The sequence below is a fragment of the Stigmatopora nigra genome, chromosome 16 (genome assembly GCF_051989575.1).
Source record: "Stigmatopora nigra isolate UIUO_SnigA chromosome 16, RoL_Snig_1.1, whole genome shotgun sequence".
Classification (NCBI taxonomy): Eukaryota; Metazoa; Chordata; class Actinopteri; order Syngnathiformes; family Syngnathidae; genus Stigmatopora; species Stigmatopora nigra.
The window spans coordinates 2,610,525-2,634,037 of NC_135523.1; the positions used below are offsets into that span (position 1 = coordinate 2,610,525).

The 23,513-nt window shown below is 40.0% G+C and overlaps 4 protein-coding genes across 4 annotated transcripts; 2 read left to right on the top strand and 2 right to left on the bottom strand.

Annotated features, from left to right (window-relative positions):
- Positions 1-3,305: 3,305 nt before the first annotated feature.
- Positions 3,306-11,290, top strand: cacnb2a (calcium channel, voltage-dependent, beta 2a). Its single transcript, XM_077736420.1, has 13 exons — positions 3,306-3,739; positions 5,130-5,249; positions 5,333-5,455; positions 5,517-5,653; positions 6,340-6,416; positions 6,465-6,601; positions 6,888-6,968; positions 7,573-7,631; positions 7,961-8,070; positions 9,484-9,635; positions 9,695-9,790; positions 9,856-10,047; positions 10,327-11,290. Exons 1-13 carry the CDS (start codon positions 3,671-3,673, stop codon positions 10,909-10,911), a joined length of 1,938 nt encoding a protein of 645 aa, XP_077592546.1. The 5' UTR covers positions 3,306-3,670; the 3' UTR covers positions 10,912-11,290.
- Positions 11,291-11,684: 394 nt separating this feature from the next.
- On the bottom strand, positions 11,685-14,914 carry nsun6 (NOP2/Sun RNA methyltransferase 6). Its single transcript, XM_077736421.1, has 11 exons — positions 14,647-14,914; positions 14,311-14,466; positions 14,158-14,246; positions 13,988-14,094; positions 13,760-13,913; positions 13,612-13,693; positions 13,430-13,549; positions 13,213-13,357; positions 12,984-13,129; positions 12,277-12,402; positions 11,685-12,212 (listed from the first exon to the last, which is right to left on the bottom strand). The coding sequence occupies exons 1-11, from the start codon at positions 14,719-14,721 to the stop codon at positions 12,036-12,038; spliced, it is 1,377 nt and encodes a 458-aa protein (XP_077592547.1). The 5' UTR covers positions 14,722-14,914; the 3' UTR covers positions 11,685-12,035.
- Positions 11,836-18,920, top strand: LOC144209862 (ADP-ribosylation factor-like protein 5B). Its single transcript, XM_077736417.1, has 9 exons — positions 11,836-12,407; positions 12,932-13,154; positions 14,320-14,410; positions 15,147-15,483; positions 15,878-15,938; positions 16,001-16,148; positions 16,483-16,566; positions 17,430-17,581; positions 17,666-18,920. The coding sequence occupies exons 4-9, from the start codon at positions 15,438-15,440 to the stop codon at positions 17,712-17,714; spliced, it is 540 nt and encodes a 179-aa protein (XP_077592543.1). The 5' UTR covers positions 11,836-12,407; positions 12,932-13,154; positions 14,320-14,410; positions 15,147-15,437; the 3' UTR covers positions 17,715-18,920.
- A 76-nt stretch (positions 18,921-18,996) lies between these two features.
- Positions 18,997-22,337, bottom strand: LOC144209859 (repressor of RNA polymerase III transcription MAF1 homolog). Its single transcript, XM_077736414.1, has 7 exons — positions 21,775-22,337; positions 21,328-21,414; positions 20,194-20,322; positions 19,964-20,126; positions 19,736-19,857; positions 19,548-19,667; positions 18,997-19,479 (listed from the first exon to the last, which is right to left on the bottom strand). The coding sequence occupies exons 2-7, from the start codon at positions 21,408-21,410 to the stop codon at positions 19,377-19,379; spliced, it is 720 nt and encodes a 239-aa protein (XP_077592540.1). The 5' UTR covers positions 21,411-21,414; positions 21,775-22,337; the 3' UTR covers positions 18,997-19,376.
- Between the last annotated feature and the right edge of the window lie 1,176 nt (positions 22,338-23,513).

Genomic DNA, 23,513 nt, shown 5'->3' on the forward strand with positions numbered 1-23,513 from the left:
CCGCCTACCAAACAACTCTCTTATAATACAAATCTGGCTTTTAGATTTGTAGTTTGTAGTTTTGGATGACATTTGAATGCATACCTGTCAACCTCGAACCATTTGTGATCTTACCAAATTTTGTTTTCGCCCTTACATATATGTATAAATACATGGAAAATCTTACCACTTTACTTTTTTGTAAAAAATCACGAACATTCTTGACTTGTAAACAGACCAGAAACAGCTGATCAAATGAAAGTAAACATAAACAAGGGAACAGGAAACGGAAATCACATGGTGAAAGTGTTACAAAACGAAATGTTTATCATGATCTTTTTTTTTTAGCCAATCAGAGGCGCCGGTACATATATCACTTGGCAGACATGCGTTTCCGGGAAGAAACAATGGCGGATGGTGAAAAATGGCTAGAAAGTGCCTTAATTTATTTTTTTTTCTCAAAATCACCGTTTAGCGTACCATTTTCATGTGTACAGCGTACCAATATAAAAATGGGCTTTCAGTTGTACCAATTACGGCGAGAACGTACCAGTTGACAGGTATGTGAATGCTGATCCCACATTTTTGATCTAGTTCTCGATTTGGGACAGTTTAGATCGAGATACCAACCAAAAAGGGTTCTGTGTAGTATTTTAGTGAGTAGTATGTCCCCCCCAAAAAATACTAGTCAAAGTGGAAGTGGTTTTAACTACACAAATCACACAAAACGGCTGCAGCTGCTTTTGTGGAATTTTCAGGCCGAGATCTTCCGTGATGTGGGAGGGACAGACGTTTGGGGGAGGAAAGGGGGCGGGGGGCTTGTTTTTCGGGGGCTTGTGGACTCTGGCGGTCCAGCCCAAGGAGTAGACGTACTCCCAGCGTGGGAAAGACGCTCGTACTTTTGCCGAGACTCGAAAGTAGGCCAACTCAGGACCAAAAGGGACGCTTAAGTCTGAAAGTTTTTTTGGGGTTGGGGGAGTTAGACAAGTTGAACTACTCAAGAATTTCTCACTACGCAGTAACGATGGGAAGCGGCTGAGGAGATTTTTTAGTTTTTTTTTCTCCCGGCAGAAATGTTTCACTCGGCTAGTGAGGAGTCCGATTCGGTGAGTTTTTGAAAGTTCTTTACGCGCTTTTTTGGGGGTTTTCTGGACTTGGAATTGAGGTTTTTAGAGCACGTTTTTAGGGCTGTTGGATATGAGGTTTTATGACTTCCTTGGTCAGGAAATTCAGTTTGTTTAGTAAAAGACTCAACAAGTTTGACTATTCCCAAGCTAGTTTTTTTAAGGTATTTGTGAACTTTGTAAAGATTTGCTGTGTCATGCTTCATCTTCTCAGAATCAGAAGGTTTAACTCTTATAAATGCTGAGTTTTAGGAGAATATCTGACTTGAAAATCGTGTTTTCCATTGATGATTAAATGCCCCTGACTCAAATTCAATCGTGACAGGTAGACATCCACCTTGTATTCTCACTAAATGGCTTATTCACACATACTGTAATGATAGCTTATCATTAATTAAACCCCGTGATACTTTGACACCCGAGTTGGATGAGTTCCACTAACCATTTTGATTGGCTCTTAGATGCAATCGTCATGGGCGACCGAGCAGGTAAACAAACTAGCCAAACAATAACATTGCTAGATAGCAAAAATGCTAAACCAACACATGACGCCATTCAGTCTTCAGGGATTGGTCACTAGTGATATCCCCTTCCCATCTACTCTCATCTACGAATAATAATTCTTTCTCTGTGTCAAACTGTATTTTTGAAATAGATCGCTTTTGTGTAAAATAATAAGCTTATACTATACAATTCCCAGCCTCCATTCTTTGTCCCGTAGCCGTATGATTGACAGCCAGCGAGTCCATCAAGGGGATGGGACGTTGCACTTACCTAATGCGCTGGCACTGGGAATGCTGGGTAAACACTTTTTCATAGCCCCCCACGTCAGTGTCACCTTGCCTTTTTTTTGCCACTCCATCTTTTCTGACACTGGCCAAGACTCATTTACTTTTGGAGGCTTCTTTAAATGTCTTGTTTTCTTGGGAGGGTTCACACGATGTTTGCTTATTTGATAACGAATTATTAGTTAGGTAAACAAGTCTATGACTTTAGCGAGACTGAAAAACGTTAGTTAGCTAGCTAGCTAGCGTGTTGTATTGGTAGTCAGAACAGAACACAAATTCTAAGCGTTCTTTAATTCACAAAAAAAATACATAGTAATTTCTGTAGTTTCCCGAATTTTACCTTTTAAAAATACACAAAACGATATAGCGCTTCAGTAACCATGATCGATTTGTATTTTTTTTACCATCCAAATTGTACTATTTCTTATTGTACTTGCTCACTCCATATTTTCTAGTTATTGAATTGAATGCTTTTATTGTCATATGTCCTTCCTGATAGAAAATTGGGCAGAAAAAACAACATTTCCGAGTTCCTCACCCAGCTAGGGCTCCCATACCGGTTAACCCCGCGACCCTTCATGCGTCATTGGCAGAGTACATTTTTAGTAACCAATCTCAGTTAGTCTAACTTGGTCTATTCCTGAATGTAGATGGCGACGTTTTAATTAACAGGCTAATTACGCTTCTTCCTCCTCTGTGGATTTGCGCTGTCTTGCCATAAATGATTCTCCCTTTTAAACAAAGTTTGGATGAAGCATATAACCATATTTATGATATAAACCACTATACCTATAATTAGAAAGTTCTTATAGTCCAGAATGTATTATTTATAGTGCTTGAAATTCATTAATATTGGACTTTTTAGTTTTTATAAATGGATTAAAAGCCCTGAATGTTCAGTTTTTTATAGATGTAAAACAATGTTTGTTAGTTTTTTTAAAATATATTTTTACATTTTACAAAATGATTTTTGAACTAAAAACACAGTAAAAAATGATTAAAAAATGACAATTAATGATTTAAAAAGGGGGAAATTAGGAAATTTAATATACATCTATACTCTTCATTTTAATTTGATCCTAAAACAGAAGATTGGCACTCATGATTAACTTTCCCGGGCCACACAAAATAATGCAGCGGGCCAGATGTGGCCCCCGGGCCACCACTTTGACACCTGTGCTTTAGATAATGGCGTTTCTGACCTTGCCAATACCATTAAGACGTGAACGTCAATGCGCACATGCTGTCATGTCCAACTATTACTTGCGATGGTAAGCCTGACGGATGAGAGAGTCCCGCCATGCCGGCAGATGGATGCGATGTTGGGGGGTAACCGAGGGAAAAAAATGGGGGAGTGACGGGGAAGCAGGAGGAGGAGGAAGAAGAGGGGGAGGAGATGGAGAAGGAGGGGGGAGACAGAGACAGAGCATCAGAATCACTGAAATAGCACAAGCCAGATTGGGACAAACGCAGAGAGGTGGCCGGAGTTTGCGTCCAGTCGTCATTCACAAAAAAAGGGACGATTCAGCGGGATGCGCCACTGAGTCGCCAACCACCGCCGCCGTTTGGGGGGGAAAAGCGCCGGCCGCCATGAGCGGGGCGGCCGGCTCCTGCGGATCCCTCGTCAGACCCCGCCACCGCCGCCGCTCGTCGGAGCTGCGGCAAAAAGTCCATCGCGTCTACGTCGGAAGGGAGCGGTCGCCAATGTTCTCGCTACCTGTGGCGGAGCGGGTGGGAAGTTGAGCGGAGATAGGAGATCGCCAAGGAGCGGCTTGGCCGATGAAGGCCACCTGGGTCCGTCTGCTGAAAAGAGCCAAGGGGGGTCGTGTCAAGAGCTCCGATGTCTACGTAAGTGGACGTCGGGATGGGAAACTTGTTGGTTGCAAAACTTGACGCCATTGTTGTTGTCAATAGTGGGTAGGTCATTCATTTTGAGCCACTTTGTTGTCATTTTAGGGGACTTAGTGGACACTTTGGATTTTTTACTGTTGATTTTTAGGGAGGCTTCTTCTTGGTTTGGAGGTTATTGTTGATTTTTTGGGTTTTTTTGTGACATTTTTTAGGTTAGTTATGTTCTATACTCAATTTCTCAATATTATATGAAAAATTTGTGATTGATGCCAAAATAAGCAACAAATTGACTGTTATAACATCTCATTTCTCATTTTCATCTTTACTAGGGTCGCTGAGGGTGCTGGAGCCTATCCCAGCAGACTCTGGGGGACACCCTGAATTTCTTTCCAGCCAATAACAGCGCACAATGACACAAAGTAATCAGGGGAAATTTAAAGTGTCCAATTCGCCTACCATGCATGTCTATGGAATGTGGGAGGAAACTGGAATACCCAGAAAAAAAACCCCACACAAACTCCACACAGGTGGACCAACCTGGATTTGAACCCCGATCTTCCCACTGCGAGCCCCCCTGCGCTAACCACTCATCCACCGCGCACCCTGTTGTAATATCTCTTTTAGAATATTGCCTTAAAATGCCAATATGGATTTATAACTCGTCATATTTTAATCATATCAAGTGCTCTAGTGAAAGCTAACAATGGAAAATTAGCTTAGCGACATGTTGACATTCGGCATCCTGCTTTTGTTTGTTTGGGTTTTTTGTTGTTGTTGTTGCTCAAATCCGACTATCATTGCGCAATCACCGCAACGGCGTCATCCCCTCAATCAGGTAACGTAGACGGGGGGCGCGATGGGCCGCGGCGTGCAGGCGACGGATGGGTAATTCTAATGAGGCGAGCTATTTTTAACTCAGACGGCAGCAGCGTGCCGCGCTGCTGCTGCAGTGAGATGAATGAAAAGTGGCCAAGTGGCAATGGGGCGGGCTGGGGGGACACCACCACGGGTGAACATTAGCCAAAACGCGCTTCAAACACCTGTCACCTCATTTGCACGCAAATTAGTCAAATACGGCGCCCGCGTGTGGCCATAACATTGAATTCCGGCTTGGTTTTTTTTTATGGCTTTCAAGCATTTTTTTTAAATATGTATGGGGATGCGATATGTGCAGCAGAGCGGAAACTTCCATTTTGTCGAGTACTATTTTAAGGGTTGATTTAAGTGGGTTTTTGTTGTGTTTTTTTAAAGATGTCAATGTATTTTTGTTGTTGTTTACGAATGATTTCATGTGTACAATTTGACTGGTTGTTTTGAGGGTTTTTCTCATTATTAGAATCATCACAAAAAGTACTAAAATGTATTTTCTTGTTGTTTTTTTCCGAAGGGTTCGGCCGATTCCTACACCAGCCGTCCATCCGACTCGGATGTGTCTCTGGAGGAGGACAAAGAGGCAGTTCGCAGAGAGGCAGAAAGACAGGCTCAGGCACAACTGGACAAGGCAAAGGTGTGTTTTTCATTTTCATGGCTGCCATTTTGGCTCTAACTTTAGGTTGGCCAAAGTTTTCAATGACAGCGTCCTCTCCACAGACGAAACCCGTGGCGTTTGCCGTCCGAACCAACGTCAACTACAGCCCCAGTCACGACGACGATGTCCCCGTGCCCGGGATGGCGTTGGCCTTTGAGGCTAAAGACTTTCTCCATGTCAAAGAGGTGAGCACCTTCGTGGTTTTCCAAAATGTCCACTTGACAGTCTATTTTTGATTTGTTGTAGAAATTTAACAACGACTGGTGGATAGGGCGACTGGTCAAAGAAGGCTGCGATATCGGTTTCATTCCCAGTCCGGTCAAGCTGGAAAATACTCGACTACTACAAGAGCAGAGGGCCAAACAGGGGAAGTTTCATTCCAGGTAAGTCATTTTATTATGTATTTGTTTTTTAAATCAAATTGATACGTTTTGTTAGGTTACTTTATGTGACATTTCGAAGATCTACAATAAGTAAATGGATTGTATGTGTTGGAGTAGAGTAGAGTAGAGTAGAGTAGAGTAGAGTAGAGTAGAGTAGAGTAGAGTAGAGTAGAGTAGAGTAGAGTAGAGTAGAGTAGAGTAGAGTAGAGTAGAGTAGAGTAGAGTAGAGTAGAGTAGAGTAGAGTAGAGTAGAGTAGAGTAGAGTAGAGTAGAGTAGAGTAGAGTAGAGTAGAGTAGAGTAGAGTAGAGTAGAGTAGAGTAGAGTAGAGTAGAGTAGAGTAGAGTAGAGTAGAGTAGAGTAGAGTAGAGTAGAGTAGAGTAGAGTACTAGGTACTACTAAAGGTTTGTTGTTTTGGTTTCATATTATTATAATATGTCATGAGAATCTATTAAAAATATACCAATTGGATGAAAATACTACATAAATACGACATGAAAACTAACTAGCACTATTACAGGTGGACAAAAATATCCAGAATAATACGACAACTGTCAACAAAAATGATGATAAAAATATCAGATCAACTGCACAATTTTTTAGAACAAAAAAATACCATCAAGGCAAATTTAAGGCATTCAATTCCTTCCCTGATCTTTTCTTTCCATTTTTTTTTCTCTTCCTCCAGCAAATTGGGCGCCAACTCCTGCTCGAGTTTAGGTGAAGTAGTTTCCAACTCTCGAAAATCCACGCCTCCTTCCTCCGGTGAGTAGCAGAACTAACTTTCTTCTCCTCCTCCCTCATATAATTCAGCCAATGACTTAGACACGGCAGGCTTAGACACAGACGACAATGAGCCAGCGGTCATCCTGCGCTCTCCTCGATGCGGCACCGCCAACAATGTCGCGTGCGCTTTAGCTAAAGACAAACGAATGCCCTTTTTTAAGAAGGTAAAACGGACCCGCGGCGCTTTTCCTTCGGTCCGCTCCTTTCCGTTCTTGGCCCACGGCATCGCTAGCTAGCATGTGCGCGCACATCTGCTTTTTTTTTTCCTTTTTCTGAACACTTTCCTCTCTTTTTTGCTTACCTTTTTTTGCAGCCAAACAGAAGCAAAAGTCGGTAAGTGGTGCAACGTCGTGGTTTCTCCTCCCGCTTGGCTCATCTTTGGGTGGAAATGTGCTGCCCGGTCAAGTACGTTTTACTATGTTTAATTCTTATTATGCTTTTTTTTTGAAGACGGAACACGTTCCCCCATATGATGTTGTGCCTTCTATGCGGCCTGTGGTTCTGGTGGGACCTTCGTTGAAGGGCTATGAGGTGAGTGAAAAGCAAAATTATTTTTGTTTGCTTGTTTTCAGTCTTCAGGGAAAGATGGAACATGACAGACAATTTATTCATTAAAATAGACTTTTTAGAATCTGATATTTTGATGAAGATGAAGCTATTTTTGTTATTCACGTAAAATGTATTGTATTGTATTGTATTTAAAATGTTGGGAAGAATGTGTATTGGAAATAAATTAGGAATTCTGATGATAAGTTTTTGGGCTTTTTTTAGGGTACTATAACTAAAACTATAAAGATTGGGAACTATAAAATACAATCATGTAATCTTTGAGAGATAGTGATGACAATTTTCCACCTTTTTTGGGGTACTAGAACTAAAAATATAAAGATTGGCAACTATAAAATACAATTATTTAACCTTCAAGAAATGAGAAATAGTGATGACTATTTTCCAACATTTTTTTGGGGTTACTAAAACAAAAAATCTAAAAATCAGGTCCTATAAAATACAATCATTTAATCTACAATTCACCCAATTCACTTCTAGAATAAAATAACCATGTGACAAAACTAATTTTGACTCTTCTGGCCCACAAAACACTTCAAATCTCCATTTGTATTTTTCTGACTTCCAGGTGACCGACATGATGCAAAAAGCCCTGTTTGACTTTCTGAAGCACCGATTCGAAGGACGGTAAGTTCTCATCCCGCTTCCTTCCTCATTCCTAGACCGCCATCCCATCCCATTTCTCCCCCCTTCTCCATTCACCCTAGGGACCGAGTAACAAGTTAGCGAGTGTGTGTCTGCTTTAAATAGGCATGCCCTTAATAGGCCATAGTGCACTTCTTTCAGGCCCAGCACCATTCCGCTTTTTTAACGTCGACTCCTCGGCCTTCAAACATGAGCCTTCACAAATATACATGAAAAACATCATCTTTTACTAACCAAATACAGCACATAACGTATAGATAACACGAGTTATGCTAGTTAATAAATATTTATTGTCACGTTTTGTATTGCAGGATATCCATCACACGGGTGACGGCGGATATTTCGCTGGCCAAGCGCTCGGTTTTGAACCACCCGAGCAAGCACGCTATTATCGAGCGCTCCAATACGCGCTCCAATTTGGGTAAGTGTGCATTTGATCAAGAATGTATACACTTTAACAATTGTCATTGTGCTAATACTAATCCTAATACTAATACTACTCCAAACTACTACTACTACTACAAACTACTACTCCTACAAACTACTACTACTACAAACTACTATTACTAGAAACTGCTACTACTACTACAAACTACTACTACTACTACAAACTACTACTACTACTACAAACTACTACTACTACTACAAACTACTACTACTACTACTACTACTACTACTACTACAAACTACTACGACTACTACAAACTACTACTACTACTACTACAAACTACTACTACAAACTACTACTACTACTACAAACTACTACTACTACTACTACTACTACTACTACTACTACAAACTACTACTACTACTACAAACTACTACTACTACTACAAACTACTACTACAAACTACTACTACTACAAACTACTACTACTACAAACTACTACTACAAACTACTACTACTACTACAAACTACTACTACTACTACAAACTACTACTACTACTACTACAAACTACTACTACTACTACAAACTACTACTACTACTACAAACTACTACTACTACTACAAACTACTACTACAAACTACTGCTGCTACAAAGTACTGCTGCTACAAAGTACTGCTGCTACTACAAAGTACTGCTGCTACTACAAAGTATTGCTACTACTACAAAGTACTGCTACTACTACTACTACAAAGTACTACTATTACAAAGTACTACTACTACAAAGTACTACTACTACAAAGTACTACTATTACAAAGTACTACTACTACAAAGTACTACTACTACAAAGTACTACTATTACAAAGTACTACTACTACAAAGTACTACTACTACAAAGTACTACTACTACAAAGTACTACTACTACTACTACTACAAAGTACTACAGAGTACTACTACTACAAAGTACTACAGAGTACTACTACTACAAAGTACTACTACTACAAAGTACTACTACTACTACTACTACAAAGTACTACAGAGTACTACTACTACAAAGTACTACAGAGTACTACTACTACAAAGTACTACTACTACAAAGTACTACAACTACAAAGTACTTCTACTACAAAGTACTACTACTACAAAGTACTACTACTACAAAGTACTACTACTACAAAGTACTACTACTACAAAGTACTACTACAAAGTACTACTACTACAAAGTACTACTACTACAAAGTACTACTACTACAAAGTACTACTACTACAAAGTACTACATAGTACTACTACTACTTCAAAGTACTACTACTACACAGTACTACTACTACTACTACGTCTTATCATGATTCCACTGCGCCTTATATAGGAAATAAATTAGCGTTGACCAAAGGTATTTGTTATAGTGCGCAAAATACAGTATATTAAAGCACACGCCCCTTTTTTTAGCCGAAGTCCAAAGAGAGAGGGAACGCATCTTCGAGCTGGCACGGACGCTACAGCTGGTCATCCTGGACGCCGACACCATCAACCACCCGTCGCAGCTGGGCAAGACGTCGCTAGCCCCCATCATCGTCTATGTTAAAATCACCTCTGCCAAGGTGAGTTGTGAGCGCCGATGGTTCGAACGCAGATTGGATGACGTTCATGCTGCGTTCAGGTGCTCCAGAGACTCATCAAGTCCAGGGGCAAGTCTCAGGCCAAACACCTTAACGTCCAAATGGTGGCAGCTGACAAGCTAGCACAGTGTCCGCCGGTAAGTAGTTACATTTTGTTGTCTTGTTTGTTGTTCTCAAGATAAATCAAAATTTTGTTCCTTAGGAGATGTTTGACATCATCTTGGATGAAAACCAACTAGAGGACGCCTGCGAGCACATGGCCGACTATCTGGAAGCTTATTGGAAGAGCACCCATCCGAATAGCTGTGAGGCGCCGGAGCCGTTGGCGACCAAAATGCCGGCCGCCATCGCTACCGCCACCGCTGCCGTCCTGCCCTCGTCCTCCGGCGTGCAGGTAATGAACTAAGTTAAAATATTTTGGTGTGTTTCATTTTTCACAATAAGCTCTTCTCCAAATTTTGATACGTTGCAGTCAAATCACAACATTTTCACTCTATTACTATCTTTATTTATCATCATATCTATATTTCATGAGAAGCACTTTGTGATATCATCAGACTTGCTAGTATAAATAAATAATACAATCCTCATACTTTGTACTATTCCACATCAGAGCGCCGGCGCAGAACCTCGAACAGACAAATCTACAGAAGAAAGAAAGCTCTCCCGAGAGGACCGCCACCCGAAACGTGACCAGGCGGACGGCGAGGAAGCAAACGGCGACCAGGAGGCGGACCACGATGAATGCCCCGCCGCCACCGACTCCTCCCGCCGAGGAGGCCCGCCCCCACAACGCTCCTCCTCCTCCGCCAGGACGGAACAGCACAACCACCACCACAGGCACCGGCACCACCACCATCACCACCATAACCGGACCCGAGGGCTCCCCAGGCAGGAGACGTTGGACTCCGAAGGCAAGGACGCCGAACCCCACACTCAACTACTCCTCCATCAGCGGCGACCACGAGACGAAGACGAAGAAGAGGAAGAAGAACTAGAAGAGGAGGAGCTACAACAACCCGACTTGGAGGACCACCAGGTTCACCGAGATCACAACCGGCATCATCACCACCATCACCATCGCTCTAAAGAACGCGAACAGGACCATAATGAACGTAATAAACAGCGCTCTCATCATCATCACCATCAACAACAACAACAGCAGAGGGTGACAAGGGACCATCGCCATTATGACCGAGACCCCCCAAAAAGGAGTGAGGCAGGAGATTGGACCCGAGACTCCTATATCCCCCAATAGACTTGATTTTTTTTTTAAGTCGTGCTGCTTCACCTTCCAAACCACAGCTTCCTATTTATGACCACTTCCTCCCAGTTTTTAATGGCGGCGTCTCTACGACATAGACATGACACACTTACACAAATCTACTGAAAATTTTGGGATCGTCCTTAACTCGCCGATGATGACAGATGTCCAAGTTCCAATGGATTCGGATGAACGGCAGCTTGACGAGTTAAATTAACGCTCAATGTGATTGACATCTCAACATGGGGTGTGTAGACTTTTGATATCCACGCTACGTCCACGTGTGTATCTATGCAGAGATCCTCATGGATGTGCATGAATGTTCACAAATATGCAGATTTGATAAAAAAATGAAAGGAAAAAGGACCACTTATTTTGGTTCATGTCAACATGTTTATTTTTCTTTCAGATTTGCAGGAGAGAGTCGACATTTTTATAGATTTGGTGGAAAAAACTAAGTTGGTCGAAGAGTTAAATCAAAGGTGGGCAAAGTTTTGTTTGATTTGGAAATAAGAATATTTATGGCAAAATTTACAAGATTAGAATACCGTATTTTCACGACTTATTTTTTTCCCATATACAAGGCGCACCACATTGTAAGGCGCACTGTCTATTTTGGAGAAAATTTAATACTTAATTGCGCCTTACAGTATGTTACTTCATATATGGAAAATTATACCATACCATACTTTGCCCACCCTTATATATAATGATATAATATAATATGTATAATAATAACACAGAAAATTCCTAAATTGCAATGCAGGTTTTTGACAGTTTATTCAACAGCTCTTAGAATAGTTTCCTCGCGTCTTGAGAACAGCCTGGCTGCCACATCTATAAATAGTTTCTTCTTCTCGTCGCTCTCCTGAAAAATTGAGGTAGGCTCCCGGGACCGTCGTCAAGGCAACGTCACCTGCAAAGTCCAAAATAGAGTGTCTACGCAAACGGCCCTAATTTCTCCCACAGATGCATTTTTGTAAAGAATGTTTGCCTCTCGCTGACATTTCCAGCAATAGACGTTCAATCCTGTGAGGGACCAGTCACGGGTTTGACGTCTATCCCCGTCCTCCTGCTGACATCTCCCCCTAGTGGCGTAACATCAGAGTCACGGCCAGTCAGTTTTTCTGGAACTTGGCGATGAAAAATCCGATGGTGTCGACGTTAGCCCGTTTGGCGAGCGGGATGTGGGCGGTGGCATCCCAGTTTAACTCAGGTCGGAATCTCTGAAGGAGGTGGAGATGCTCTGGGGTTAGCCCCGCACCAGGGAGGCCATCACTGCCCAGGCGGGGTTCCTGAAATATGCCAAAGAATGAATGGAATGATCTAAAATGTTGCTATTTTTCTTCTTCTTCTTACTTGAGGTTGCAGAGTGAGGTCGGGGAAGGTGCGTAAGGCCCAGGCGACCTGTTCCTCGTTCTCGGACAACGTCACCGTGCATGTGCTGTACACCAAAACGCCACCGCGCTTCAAGGCGCGCACCGCCTATGGTTAGAAATTGGGAAATTAATTACAAAATGATCATTCACATGCTGTCACTAGTTTGTTTATGTTGTTACTAGAGCTAACAATGACAATAGCATCATGAATTGATAATTATTGGATACATATTTGGATAAGTAATAGTTATGAGAGACATTTTCTAACTAAACATCTTAATCTTAAATATAATTTTAATGAAAAAATAATTGCATTAGAACAGTAAATTTTGGATATATTTATTTACATTTTTTAAATATTTTAATTATAAAACAAGGTACTATTTAATCCAGTGATTTATTTTATATAGTATTTTATTTATACTATTATTTAATTTATATACTGTAGTATACACAAAAAAGGGAAAACTAAATTTTATTTTTAATTATATTGTCTAGTAAATCTTTTTATATTTTCTAACAATTTTATTCTAAAAAAACTATAGTTGTAATAACCCCTTGATTTATAAATCTGATATGATTACTCTGCTAATTCCCCAAATAATCTGTATTTAATCGACTATCACAATAACTAGGGATAGACCGCGCTGCCCTCCAGTGGAGAAAAGTGGAATTGCTTCTACGTACGGCATGGAAGAGGCTTCTTTGCAGTGGAGCATAGGAGGAGACCTCCTTCACAGTCCAAGTACTCGCCATGTTTGGCCTCTGACCCAGTCCGCTGCATGGCGCATCCAGCAGGACGCGGTCGAAGCTCTCAGGAGGAAAAGGCGGCTCTGGAGAGCAAAAAAGAAACATTCCGTGAGTACTTTATCCTTTTCTTTGACTGACAGTAGCGGATGCAAAACAATCACATCACCTCTCGTGTCATGGCTGACGTCATCGCTCACCACATTAGCGCTGTTAAAGCAAAATGTCTTGACACTATGCAACTTTAATATTTTAGCGTTCTCACGAATGAGCTGGGTCTTGTTTCGGATTTTGTCCAGAGCTACAACTTCCCCCTGATGACAAAAAATAATAATAAATTAAAGTTATCAGACGGAAATAGTAGACGACGACATATTGCAGTGTACCTGATCCCCCATCAGGGCGGCGATATGACATGTTTTACCACCCGGGGCTGCGCACATGTCCAGGATACGCTCTCCTGGACGAGGGCCTAAAACGTGGCCCACCACCACGGAGGGAAGGTTCTAATAGAAGCGACAAATTGATTAAAAGTGAAATTTTGAACTCATTTTTCAATTAGTCTTACCTGTAAAAAAGCCAAGTGTGGTAAAACCCCATCAAAAGAAGGACTCCAGTAAAGTGGCTCCGTCATGCGTACACCCACGCCTCTAAAATACAAAAATAGGGAACTTTATACCTCCAAAATTTGCAATTTCAAACATGATTTCAACTACCTGACAGTTTCTCCGGCACCAAAAAGCTCCGCACGGCTCTTTTCAGCCACTCCGTTACCCACAAACGTCGTCATCCCTTGGAAGTTAAATGCTCCACGGGTACACTTTCCTTCCACGTCGGAGTACACTGAGACCATGTCACCAGCTTTCATGACTGCCAAAAAAAAACTTTTTAAATCAATACATATTCCCATTTTGGATTTTTTTAAAAACTTTAACCCTACTTACACTTTGGGCATGCAACTATTCCAGGGGCAAACACATTGGCACCCCTCAGTACTGCGTTGCCACATTGTGCGCCAACCACGACTTCAGAATTCAGCTTCTGTACACATCTGCAAAACAACATTTAGTCACTTTAGAATAAAAAATGATAAAAATACATGATAATAACCTACCGGGGACCGACTACAGGGATGAGCAGCACATCTGGAAGTGCGGGATGAGTCACAATCTCCAATTCTTCGTCTTTCCATCCACTTAGTTGCTAGTCAAATGTCAAAGAATTTTTAATCACTTTTTAATGTTTTTTTAAAAAAAATTTATCTTACCTTTTTCAGCTCCTTGCCTAGTTTTACTCGGATCTCGTCCAATGAAGACAGATGGACATTTGCCCGGACACAAGTGGAAGATGGAGGATGCGAGAGGCAGGTAAGAAGTGTCTGGAAATTATGTTCAGCTTCTTCTTTGCCAATGGATGCCAACACCTGGCAACCAATTGAAAAAAATGTCACGTATTAAACAGGGCATGTTTGTACTTTTACCAAACTTGAATGATTTTATAAATAAATACTAATGTTTATGCACACAAACAATACTCCAGACGAATAATAATGTTTTTCTCTTATTATAAAAAAAATAATAATACTTTAAAAAGAAAAGCATACCTCACTGTTTAAAAATGCCCCCTTGAGGTACTGGGTTACTTCCGGCCTTAGCGAAATCCTCGGAAAGACAGACATTTAGTCTGTTTTTGTCGCAATTTTAGCTTGAAAACCATAAGTCAAGACATTGTACGAAGATTGAATGTTTAACTGTAAACAATGACATTATATGCAAAGGTGAATGATCATGCAAAATGTCTTTCCAATAAGTTAAATGTCCCCTTTTATGGCAAGAACGCACAATGCGCCACCATATTTTGGTTGGGGTATTTCCGCCCACGTGACGTACCTAAAATGTTCGTCAACCTTCACGCTCTTGCACAATTTAAAAACTAAAATAACCTAAATAATTTGGTTTTTAAAGGGTTAAATACATTACATACATACATTCTTTGTAAAACTGCATTTTTAAATTCATTCAAATACATTTAGGAAACCCGTCTGCGTCGTGGCGTGATGACGTCCGCAGTAAATTGCTAAATATGTGGCTTGTTTTCTTTCAGCCGGCCCAGTTGAAGAAGTGGGGGCAGTCTGTTTTGGAACGGTGAAAGGTATCCAAATTTCCGCATATAAAGCAACTCTTTCGACGCCGGGACGCTCCGTAAGAACTCTGTTTTGTTTACGCGCAGCCGGATACATTTTTTCCATGCCTCCAGGGACGCGTGGGAGAAAGTCGCCTTTCGTAGCTTAGCTTAGCCACAGTGTGGACTTTTAGCTCGGAACCGACAGACGAATGTAAATAAAAAACAAAGAAGGGACGAATATAAACGTCTTATTTTTTACCTCTCCAAACAATGGGCCTTATTTTTGCTAAACTGTGGAGCTTCTTCTGTAACCAAGGTAAGAAAAGTCTGTCTTATTTTTTTCACTAAATGTTTGTCGTTAGCTTTGTGCCAAGACGGCGTTTTTCTTTAATTTTTAGTGTTTTCGTTAAGTGCGGGGTTTTATAACACTAGTAACCAACAAAATCTAAAAGTATTTGTCAAAACACAAGATTTTTCATGTTTTTAAATGTATTGTTATGTTGGATGAATAGTTGATTTAATAGCTCAGTCCGTGACGTCATCGTTTATTCATACCTGAGTGACTAATGGCTTAATTGCTTTAGACTAAATTAAATGGTTTTTATTTAGAGGTTGGAGAATGTATGTATTTTTTTCAAATTTTAGTTTCACATTTTTGAGCTAAAGTGACTTCTCAATTCTCGGTATGCACTTTTGTCGTCAAAAAACAGAGCACAAGGTGATCATAGTCGGCTTGGACAATGCTGGCAAGACCACCATCCTCTACCAATTGTAAGACACTTCCCACTCTAATCAAATGACACGCGGAAAAATGACGCAAATTCTTTGTTCAGCCTGATGAACGAGGTAGTCCACACGTCGCCCACCATCGGCAGCAACGTGGAGGAGATCGTGGTGAAGAACACGCACTTCCTCATGTGGGACATCGGTGGCCAGGATTCACTCCGGTCCTCCTGGAACACATACTACTCCAACACAGAGGTACGCGTCGGGGCAGATGGCGTGTTTGTCCAAAGGGCAAAACGGCAGCTGGTTGCCGGCGCTGGGTTCAAAGGTCAAGCGTTCACAAAGGGGCCGCGTCAGGGGACAGAAGGATGCCCTTGAAAGGCTTCTCACACAACACAATGGTGGACCGCTTGTACAAAAGTCCAAAAGGGCTTTGCAGACAAACAGTCGACTGCAACCTATCCACTCTTTCAATCAATTACAGTAACTAATTGCCAAATGAATTGACAACTATTTAGAGTGAGTCAATATTGTCCTATTTTTAAAAAAAATATATTTCTGAAGTAATTTGCAATTACTTTGTGTGCAGTTTGTCATTTTGGTGGTGGACAGCACTGACCGAGAGCGCCTTGTCATCTCCAAAGAGGAACTCTACAGGATGCTAGCTCACGAGGTATTTTACTTTTTCTTCTGCTTTTCTTATCCTTCTATCAACTTCATCTATTACTATTAATTCCTCCTTTACACATGTATGTATATAGAGATATATACACACATACACATATATATACACATACACATGCATATATACACATATATACATATATATACACATACATATATATACACATGCATATATACACATATATACATGTATATACACATACACACATGCATATATACACATATACATATATATACACATACACACATGCATATGCACATACATATATCTACACATATACACATACACATATATACACGTATACACGTACATATCTACACATATACACATGTATACACATATACATACACGTATACACATACATATCTCTACACATATACACATGTATACACATATACATACACGTATACACATACATATCTCTACACATATACACATGTATACACATATACATACACGTATACACATACATATCTCTACACTTCTACACATGTATACACATATACATACACGTATACACACATATATACACATATAGACATATATACATTATACATACAGTTAGCTATACGTCTACTACTTCTGATTCTACTACTTTTAGTTGTAATTCTCGAACTTTTACTATCCTACTTTTCCTCCCTTTTTCCCCCCAAATTGGTTGCAAATCCTTACCACTAAATAAACATCTGTTTGTTACTGTAATGCTAAACTCATTTGAATTCACAGCAGAAGCATGATTGACAGCATTTGTCATTGGCACCAACAGAGATAGAAGAAAGAGAAAAAAACGGCCTTCAAAATGCTACTCTTGTACAAAAACACTCGGTCACTCTGCTCTTCCACCATTTCAGGACCTACGCAAAGCAGCCGTACTGATCTTCGCCAACAAGCAGGACATGAAAGACTGCATGTCTGCTGCCGAAATCTCCAAAAACATGACGCTGAGCACCATCAAAGATCACCCGTGGCACATTCAGTCCTGCTGTGCCCTCACCGGCGAAGGGTATGTCTCTCTCACTTACTAACTATTTCAGACTTTAACAAAAATAAATAAAAATGTAACCATAACAATCCCTTTTTGTTGCAGCTTGTGTCAAGGACTGGAGTGGATGACATCACGAGCCGGACTCAGATAGCAGGACCTTGAGGTGTTTCCATTTTTTTATTCTAATGGATTATTATTATGACTTCTCAAAGACGACATGGACGTCCTTTTTAAACCCTTCTTTTTTTTGTTTTTTGTTTCCATCTCCGCTGACGTGTTCAGAGACAAAAATATGAGGGATTTTTTTTCTTTAATGACTGCGTTGCACATCCAGACTTTTTTTTGTTGGTTACACAATAAGCTATGACGTGGTTGGTGGGTTTGGCACCGCAAGCAAAAAAAATGGGCTTGGGCTTTATTTTCATTTCTTATTCCTTTTTTTTGTTTCCTCTCTTGAACAAAGACAAGCGACTTTTTAATGACAGTATTTTAAATCGTATGGAAGCAGATTGCTCTCAGACTAGAAGACACTACAACAAAGTTTGGTATTGTATTTGAACGCCATAAATTTCATGTTGCCTGCACTTTTTTTTTTGTTTATGACAGTGTGTTAAGGCCAGAAAAATATGGAAAAGTCATATTATTACAAATAATAGTATAATAAAGCACATATAAAGTAAAAAGTTGTAGTACTATGAGGAAAACATAGCCAATTAAGTTCACCATATTACATAATGTGACTATTGGCTTGTGTTATTGCACAAATTTGCATATAACATTTAATAACTTCTTTATAAAATTATGTATTGGTATGACAAACATTATAATTGGACTTTCTTAATTTTTTGTATTTTTCATCATAGCATTCTAACCTTTAACTTTTTTTTGGTAATGCAACTATTTTTTTCGCATATTACAACACATAACTATTATTATCCATCATAAAAGACTACCACACATATAATACATTCATAATGATTTATATTTTTGTGTGTGGCCTTAATACTCTATCATAACATATTTGAGAGAACAAAATGAAGAAATCCCTTTTCATTCCAAAGTCAACATCAGTGAAAAATACTTGTCAAATTGCATGAAAACATGAAATTTAAGGCGACACTGAACTTCCCGGAGAATGATGTTACTCTTTATTTTTATGAAATTTGTGCTAAATGGTGCTCATGTGTGAATGCAAGTATGCGGTTGTGTATAGAAAAAGAGGGTGCTACAGTATTGGGCCATAACCTACCTAGTTAGCCACCAAAACTTGACTCAAGCCTTAAACCACCATTTTATCGCATCTAGCAGCGATAAGGCGTCTTGTTGCATTTATATGATTAAATATTTTTGAGCCATATTATATTGTTTTATTCAAGCTATTCCGACTAAAAAAATATTCTAGATTTAAAAGTCAAAAAAGGAAAAGGGGCCAATCACACTCACAAAAAAGTTATTTATTAACATCAGCATATATTATAGCACGAGAAAAATCAATACGCATGTAGTTAAGTATATATATAGCTTGCCTGGAAGTGACACAACAATGTAGAAAAACAGGAATATTTGGAACACAGAAAAGGAAAACGTGACTTGACAACATTTAAAAGAAATGGAAGGAGCTTTTGTTTTGAGAGAAAACCAGTAACTCTTCTCGATTTTTTTTGTATCTTACAAAAAAAGGCTAAAACATGCGTTTAGATCTAGAAAAATTAAATTCTTGCCGAGGACGTCTCAAACACAGACAGCACGGGGACACCTGTAGACAAAAAAATAGCCTGATGTTAAAATTCTGCTAAGCTAATGTAAAGCTAGCTCACCTGTCCTCAGCAAAGCCGTCTAGCTCGTCGTCCTCGTCGTCTAACTCCATGTCCAGCTCGTCGTTATTCAGGCCGTCTCCGCCATAGCCGCTCAGGACGCTGCCAGGTGGGGGGGTGGAAAGGTGAGTGAGTGGGCGGAGCTTAGGTTGAGGGAGGGAGGAGGTTACCTGACATAGCGGCAGGTGAGGAAGACGATCCTCTTCAGCTTCTTGTTGTAGAAGAAGTAGTTGAAGGACCATAAGCTTCCTTCTTCTCCAAAAGGATCAGAGTCTAGGTCAGGGTTGTAGCTGCAAGTGGAAGGTTGAAAAGGTTGAAAAAAATGTTTTTGGAGGATAGAGTGTGTAGTTTTTGTTACCTGTAGATGTCACAAGCCTGCAGGTTGATCTCCTGGTCGATGGCGTTCCACAGCTCTGGTCCGAGCGAGTTGAAGCCTTCACCCACGGCGGAGAATAAACTGCTGTCGACCGCATTGGCAACCTAAGAGTCCAAATGGGAGTCAACTAAGCTCTTTTTGACTGTTGCTGGATTCAAATTGAACTCCAAAAAAGGCCAAAAACGAGGCATATGAGTTGCCAGTACTGACCCAATTGAGACTTGGCTCACGGCTGAACTCATGCGCCCGAGCGGTGCTGAAATCGTAGTCAGGCCTGAAGGACTCGTTGAGTGTGGTGATCAGGTAGAAGATAGTCTTCCTGCAACACTTGTCACTCAGCGGGCTCTCGCCGTCTTCGGCGCTCTTTGCTAGCCTAAGGGGAGATGGATTGTTAGTTTTTTTTGGCAGGATAGTATGGCTTTAGCTACCGGGAAACCCACCAGTCGGGGCTAGCGGCGGCCGACTGCGGAGGAGAAAGCGCCTCCAGCACATGAGGTTGGCCTTCCTGGCAAAACTGCTTGAACATATGCTTGTCGTCGCCCGCCATTTTGCACGAGTAGCTCTCGATCCTGGCAATACAAAACCATGTCAGCAAATATTGATGAACTCATTGACATTCAAAGTACTGTCAATGTCAATAAAGTTATTAGCATTGAACATATTGGCTGAAACTACTGTCATTTATGGTTGCTTATACATTTCCTCAAATGACCTTGCTTTAACTCCCATGCAAAAAGACGCGCCTATCTATTATGCAAGAGTGAGATATTTCCGAAACTCGACACCGACTTAAACGCAACTATTTCCGAACAACATTGTTAACCTTGTAAAAAAAATAACAAGAAAATGCATTTCCTTAGGGGTCAGGATTCAAAATAAATACATTTTCAGGCCACGCGATCGTTTTGTGAACTCGTTAATCGTCTTAAGCCGTTTAAATGTCAACAAGCTTTGCCGTGCAACACATTTAAGCACGTAGATGCTCTCAAATAGCAACAGTGTGTGTGATTGTGTTCCTTTTCCATTGCCCTTGAGGGTCCAAATGCAAATGTGCTCTGTAATTGTAACCATGGGCCGTTTGAGAAACTTGTTATGTAAGCCAAACACGCAAATGAGTGTAGCTAGCAACGTAAACACGCACTTGGCATGACAGCTAGTGGTTTTCTAATTTTAGAGGTAAGTTATCAGTGGGGTAACAGAAGGCTCCGACTTGCTCTAGTGGCCCCATTTAACAGTCATGTCAACAAATAGACTCAAAATAGCTATTTTGCAATGTTAAAATGCTAATTAAGGGCCATTTTTGTGCATGTTTTCTGAAACAAATAGCATTTTCTTCCCTTAATTAAGTAATATTTATTTGGGATTGGTTTACAATTATTTTTCTAGTACAATTGATATTTTCCAGTATTTATGTTCAATTTCAGATATGACTACTTATAGTAAGTATACACAATTTCTCTCTTCAATTGTACTGTATTTTCATATTTTTTTCAGGACCTTTAAATAACATTTAAGACAAATTAATATTTCCAAGACTTTACAATGTTTTATTTTTAACCTAAATGATAACTAACCTTCCAAGGATGCGAGATTCTCCTGTTTCAGCACACAAACGTGAGCTAAGGGCCTCAAAACTCGAATTTTCCAGCAACTTCATTGCTCTGTAAAGATAAAAATTAACATTTATACATAATGTAGTAAAAACCCAAACCTGCTAACTGTAGAACAGCACAAACTCTTTAGACTTATACAAAATAATAATAATTCCAAACAAATAAAAGCAGTCAATTTATCTTAATACCTGAATATCAAATTTAGACAAAAAAACGCACCAAGTAAAAGCAAGAAATGTGTGTTTTCCTCGAAAAAAGTGGGCGTGTAACATCTTGTTTACATATTAGGAGGAAGAGTGATTGCACCGCCATCTTGAGGACATGTTTGACAACAACCGCCATTTTCTTCCAGCCCCTCCCCCACCGTCTTCCTCTTCCCCATAGTCTTCCTGCTTAAAAATGACTTACCAAATCGATACTCCTCGATGCCAAAGACGATTAAATGTCCCCCAAAAGTCGCTCAGATCGTCTTCGAGTCTTCTCGGTCTTTATTTATGCTCGATCCGCTCACTCCCGAGCTAATGTTAGCACTAAGCTTATCGCTTATTGTTGTGATTTTCAGTCGTCCTTCCTTTTTTCTGTCACGGCGTTTACAATCGAACACTTAATGCGCGTTGGACCATTTTTGACAAACACTCGGTCGAGAATGCGTCACTCTGAGGCAATGTTGGTTTATAGAAAAACTACTCTTTCCGATTAAATGCGAAGAGATTACATCGAGTGATTGTTTACGCACATCGGGGTCCGTCTGCAGCAGCATCCCTTTCGACCTAATTGCACTAAAAAACGAAATAAAAGCTCGATTGTCGCCGGGGATCAAGTCGCCGTTGTCCAAGCGACCGATCAAGCGGACGGTAAAATAGCAAGCGACGAAAAAGCCTTAAAATGCGTCCAAATTTGTAAGAAAACAACAACAGAATGCGAAATGTAGTCCCGTTTACGAACACAATCGACTGCCTTGTTGAAGACAAGCCCCCTTTTCACTTATATAAATGAAGTTGACGTTTCTTGTATCGTGATTGGCTGAGCAGTTTGTCAACAACACATGAGCGATAGCGGTTGGTCAGGATTTTCTCAGTTAGTCCTCTTCTAATTGGACAAATGACTTGTCAGAGATATATTGAGCTCTCGCGATTGGTTTGAAGTGTTTTATTGTTTATTTTTCTGTGTCCTTATATTCTGAAGGACGCTTGATATTCTACACTGTATTTTTAATAGCTATGTGTAAATGTATTATAAGGTAACATGCTCCAGCATACAGTGCAGTTTATAATATAATGGATTCAATTTATTATGTTTAAGGGCTGTAGAAACACTAATACATATATCTTTTAATATAGAAATGCACAAGTTTGGTAAAAAGGGGTGAAAATATACATATTCTTATCATGCAAAGTCAATTTCTAACCCTTCATTTTACATCATCCACAGTTAATAGAAAATAGACAATTGTAACCCAAAAGAAAAGGGAAAATAACGCTATTTCTATTTGTTTCTAGTGCATGTTTTAGTAACATAACCTTGTACCAGCAGGTGGCACCCAAATATCACCCCCAAAAAATCACAAAAACACAAATAACATTCGCCAATAATGACTACAATTGGTCTAATTTAAACTCGTAAGTCAAGGTCTCAATGTTTTTCTTTGATTTCATTGGTGTTCCCGAGTTATTGTAGTAATATGTCACATATTGGAGAAAGATAGTGTGAAAATATTCATAGTAAGACTCATTTGTAATTGTGTATTTCACTGGAATAATTTGTATTGTTGATTTTTGTTCTCTCTCTCTCCCTCTTTACAAAAGGTCACCACCAGCCCCCTCCATCCTTTGAGATTCCACAAAAGAGTAAGAATGTTCTGTACAGAGCACAATTGCTTATAATATATTTTCTAATATTTTTAACGAACTTTGAGAAACACAACATTTAAGGATCGTTTTAGTATAACAAGACAATTTCACATCACCCCTGCATTCCTTTATTTACTATTGGGTGACTCATTCATACTGACGTCATAGGTTCACCTCACCTGTTATTTTTATTTGAAGAGGTGCGTTGATCATTAGAAAAGTGAGCGTTTTATCATTGAGGAACATTGTTAAAATAGATATCAGGACTTGTAATGGTAAAAGAAAAGACAGAAATTA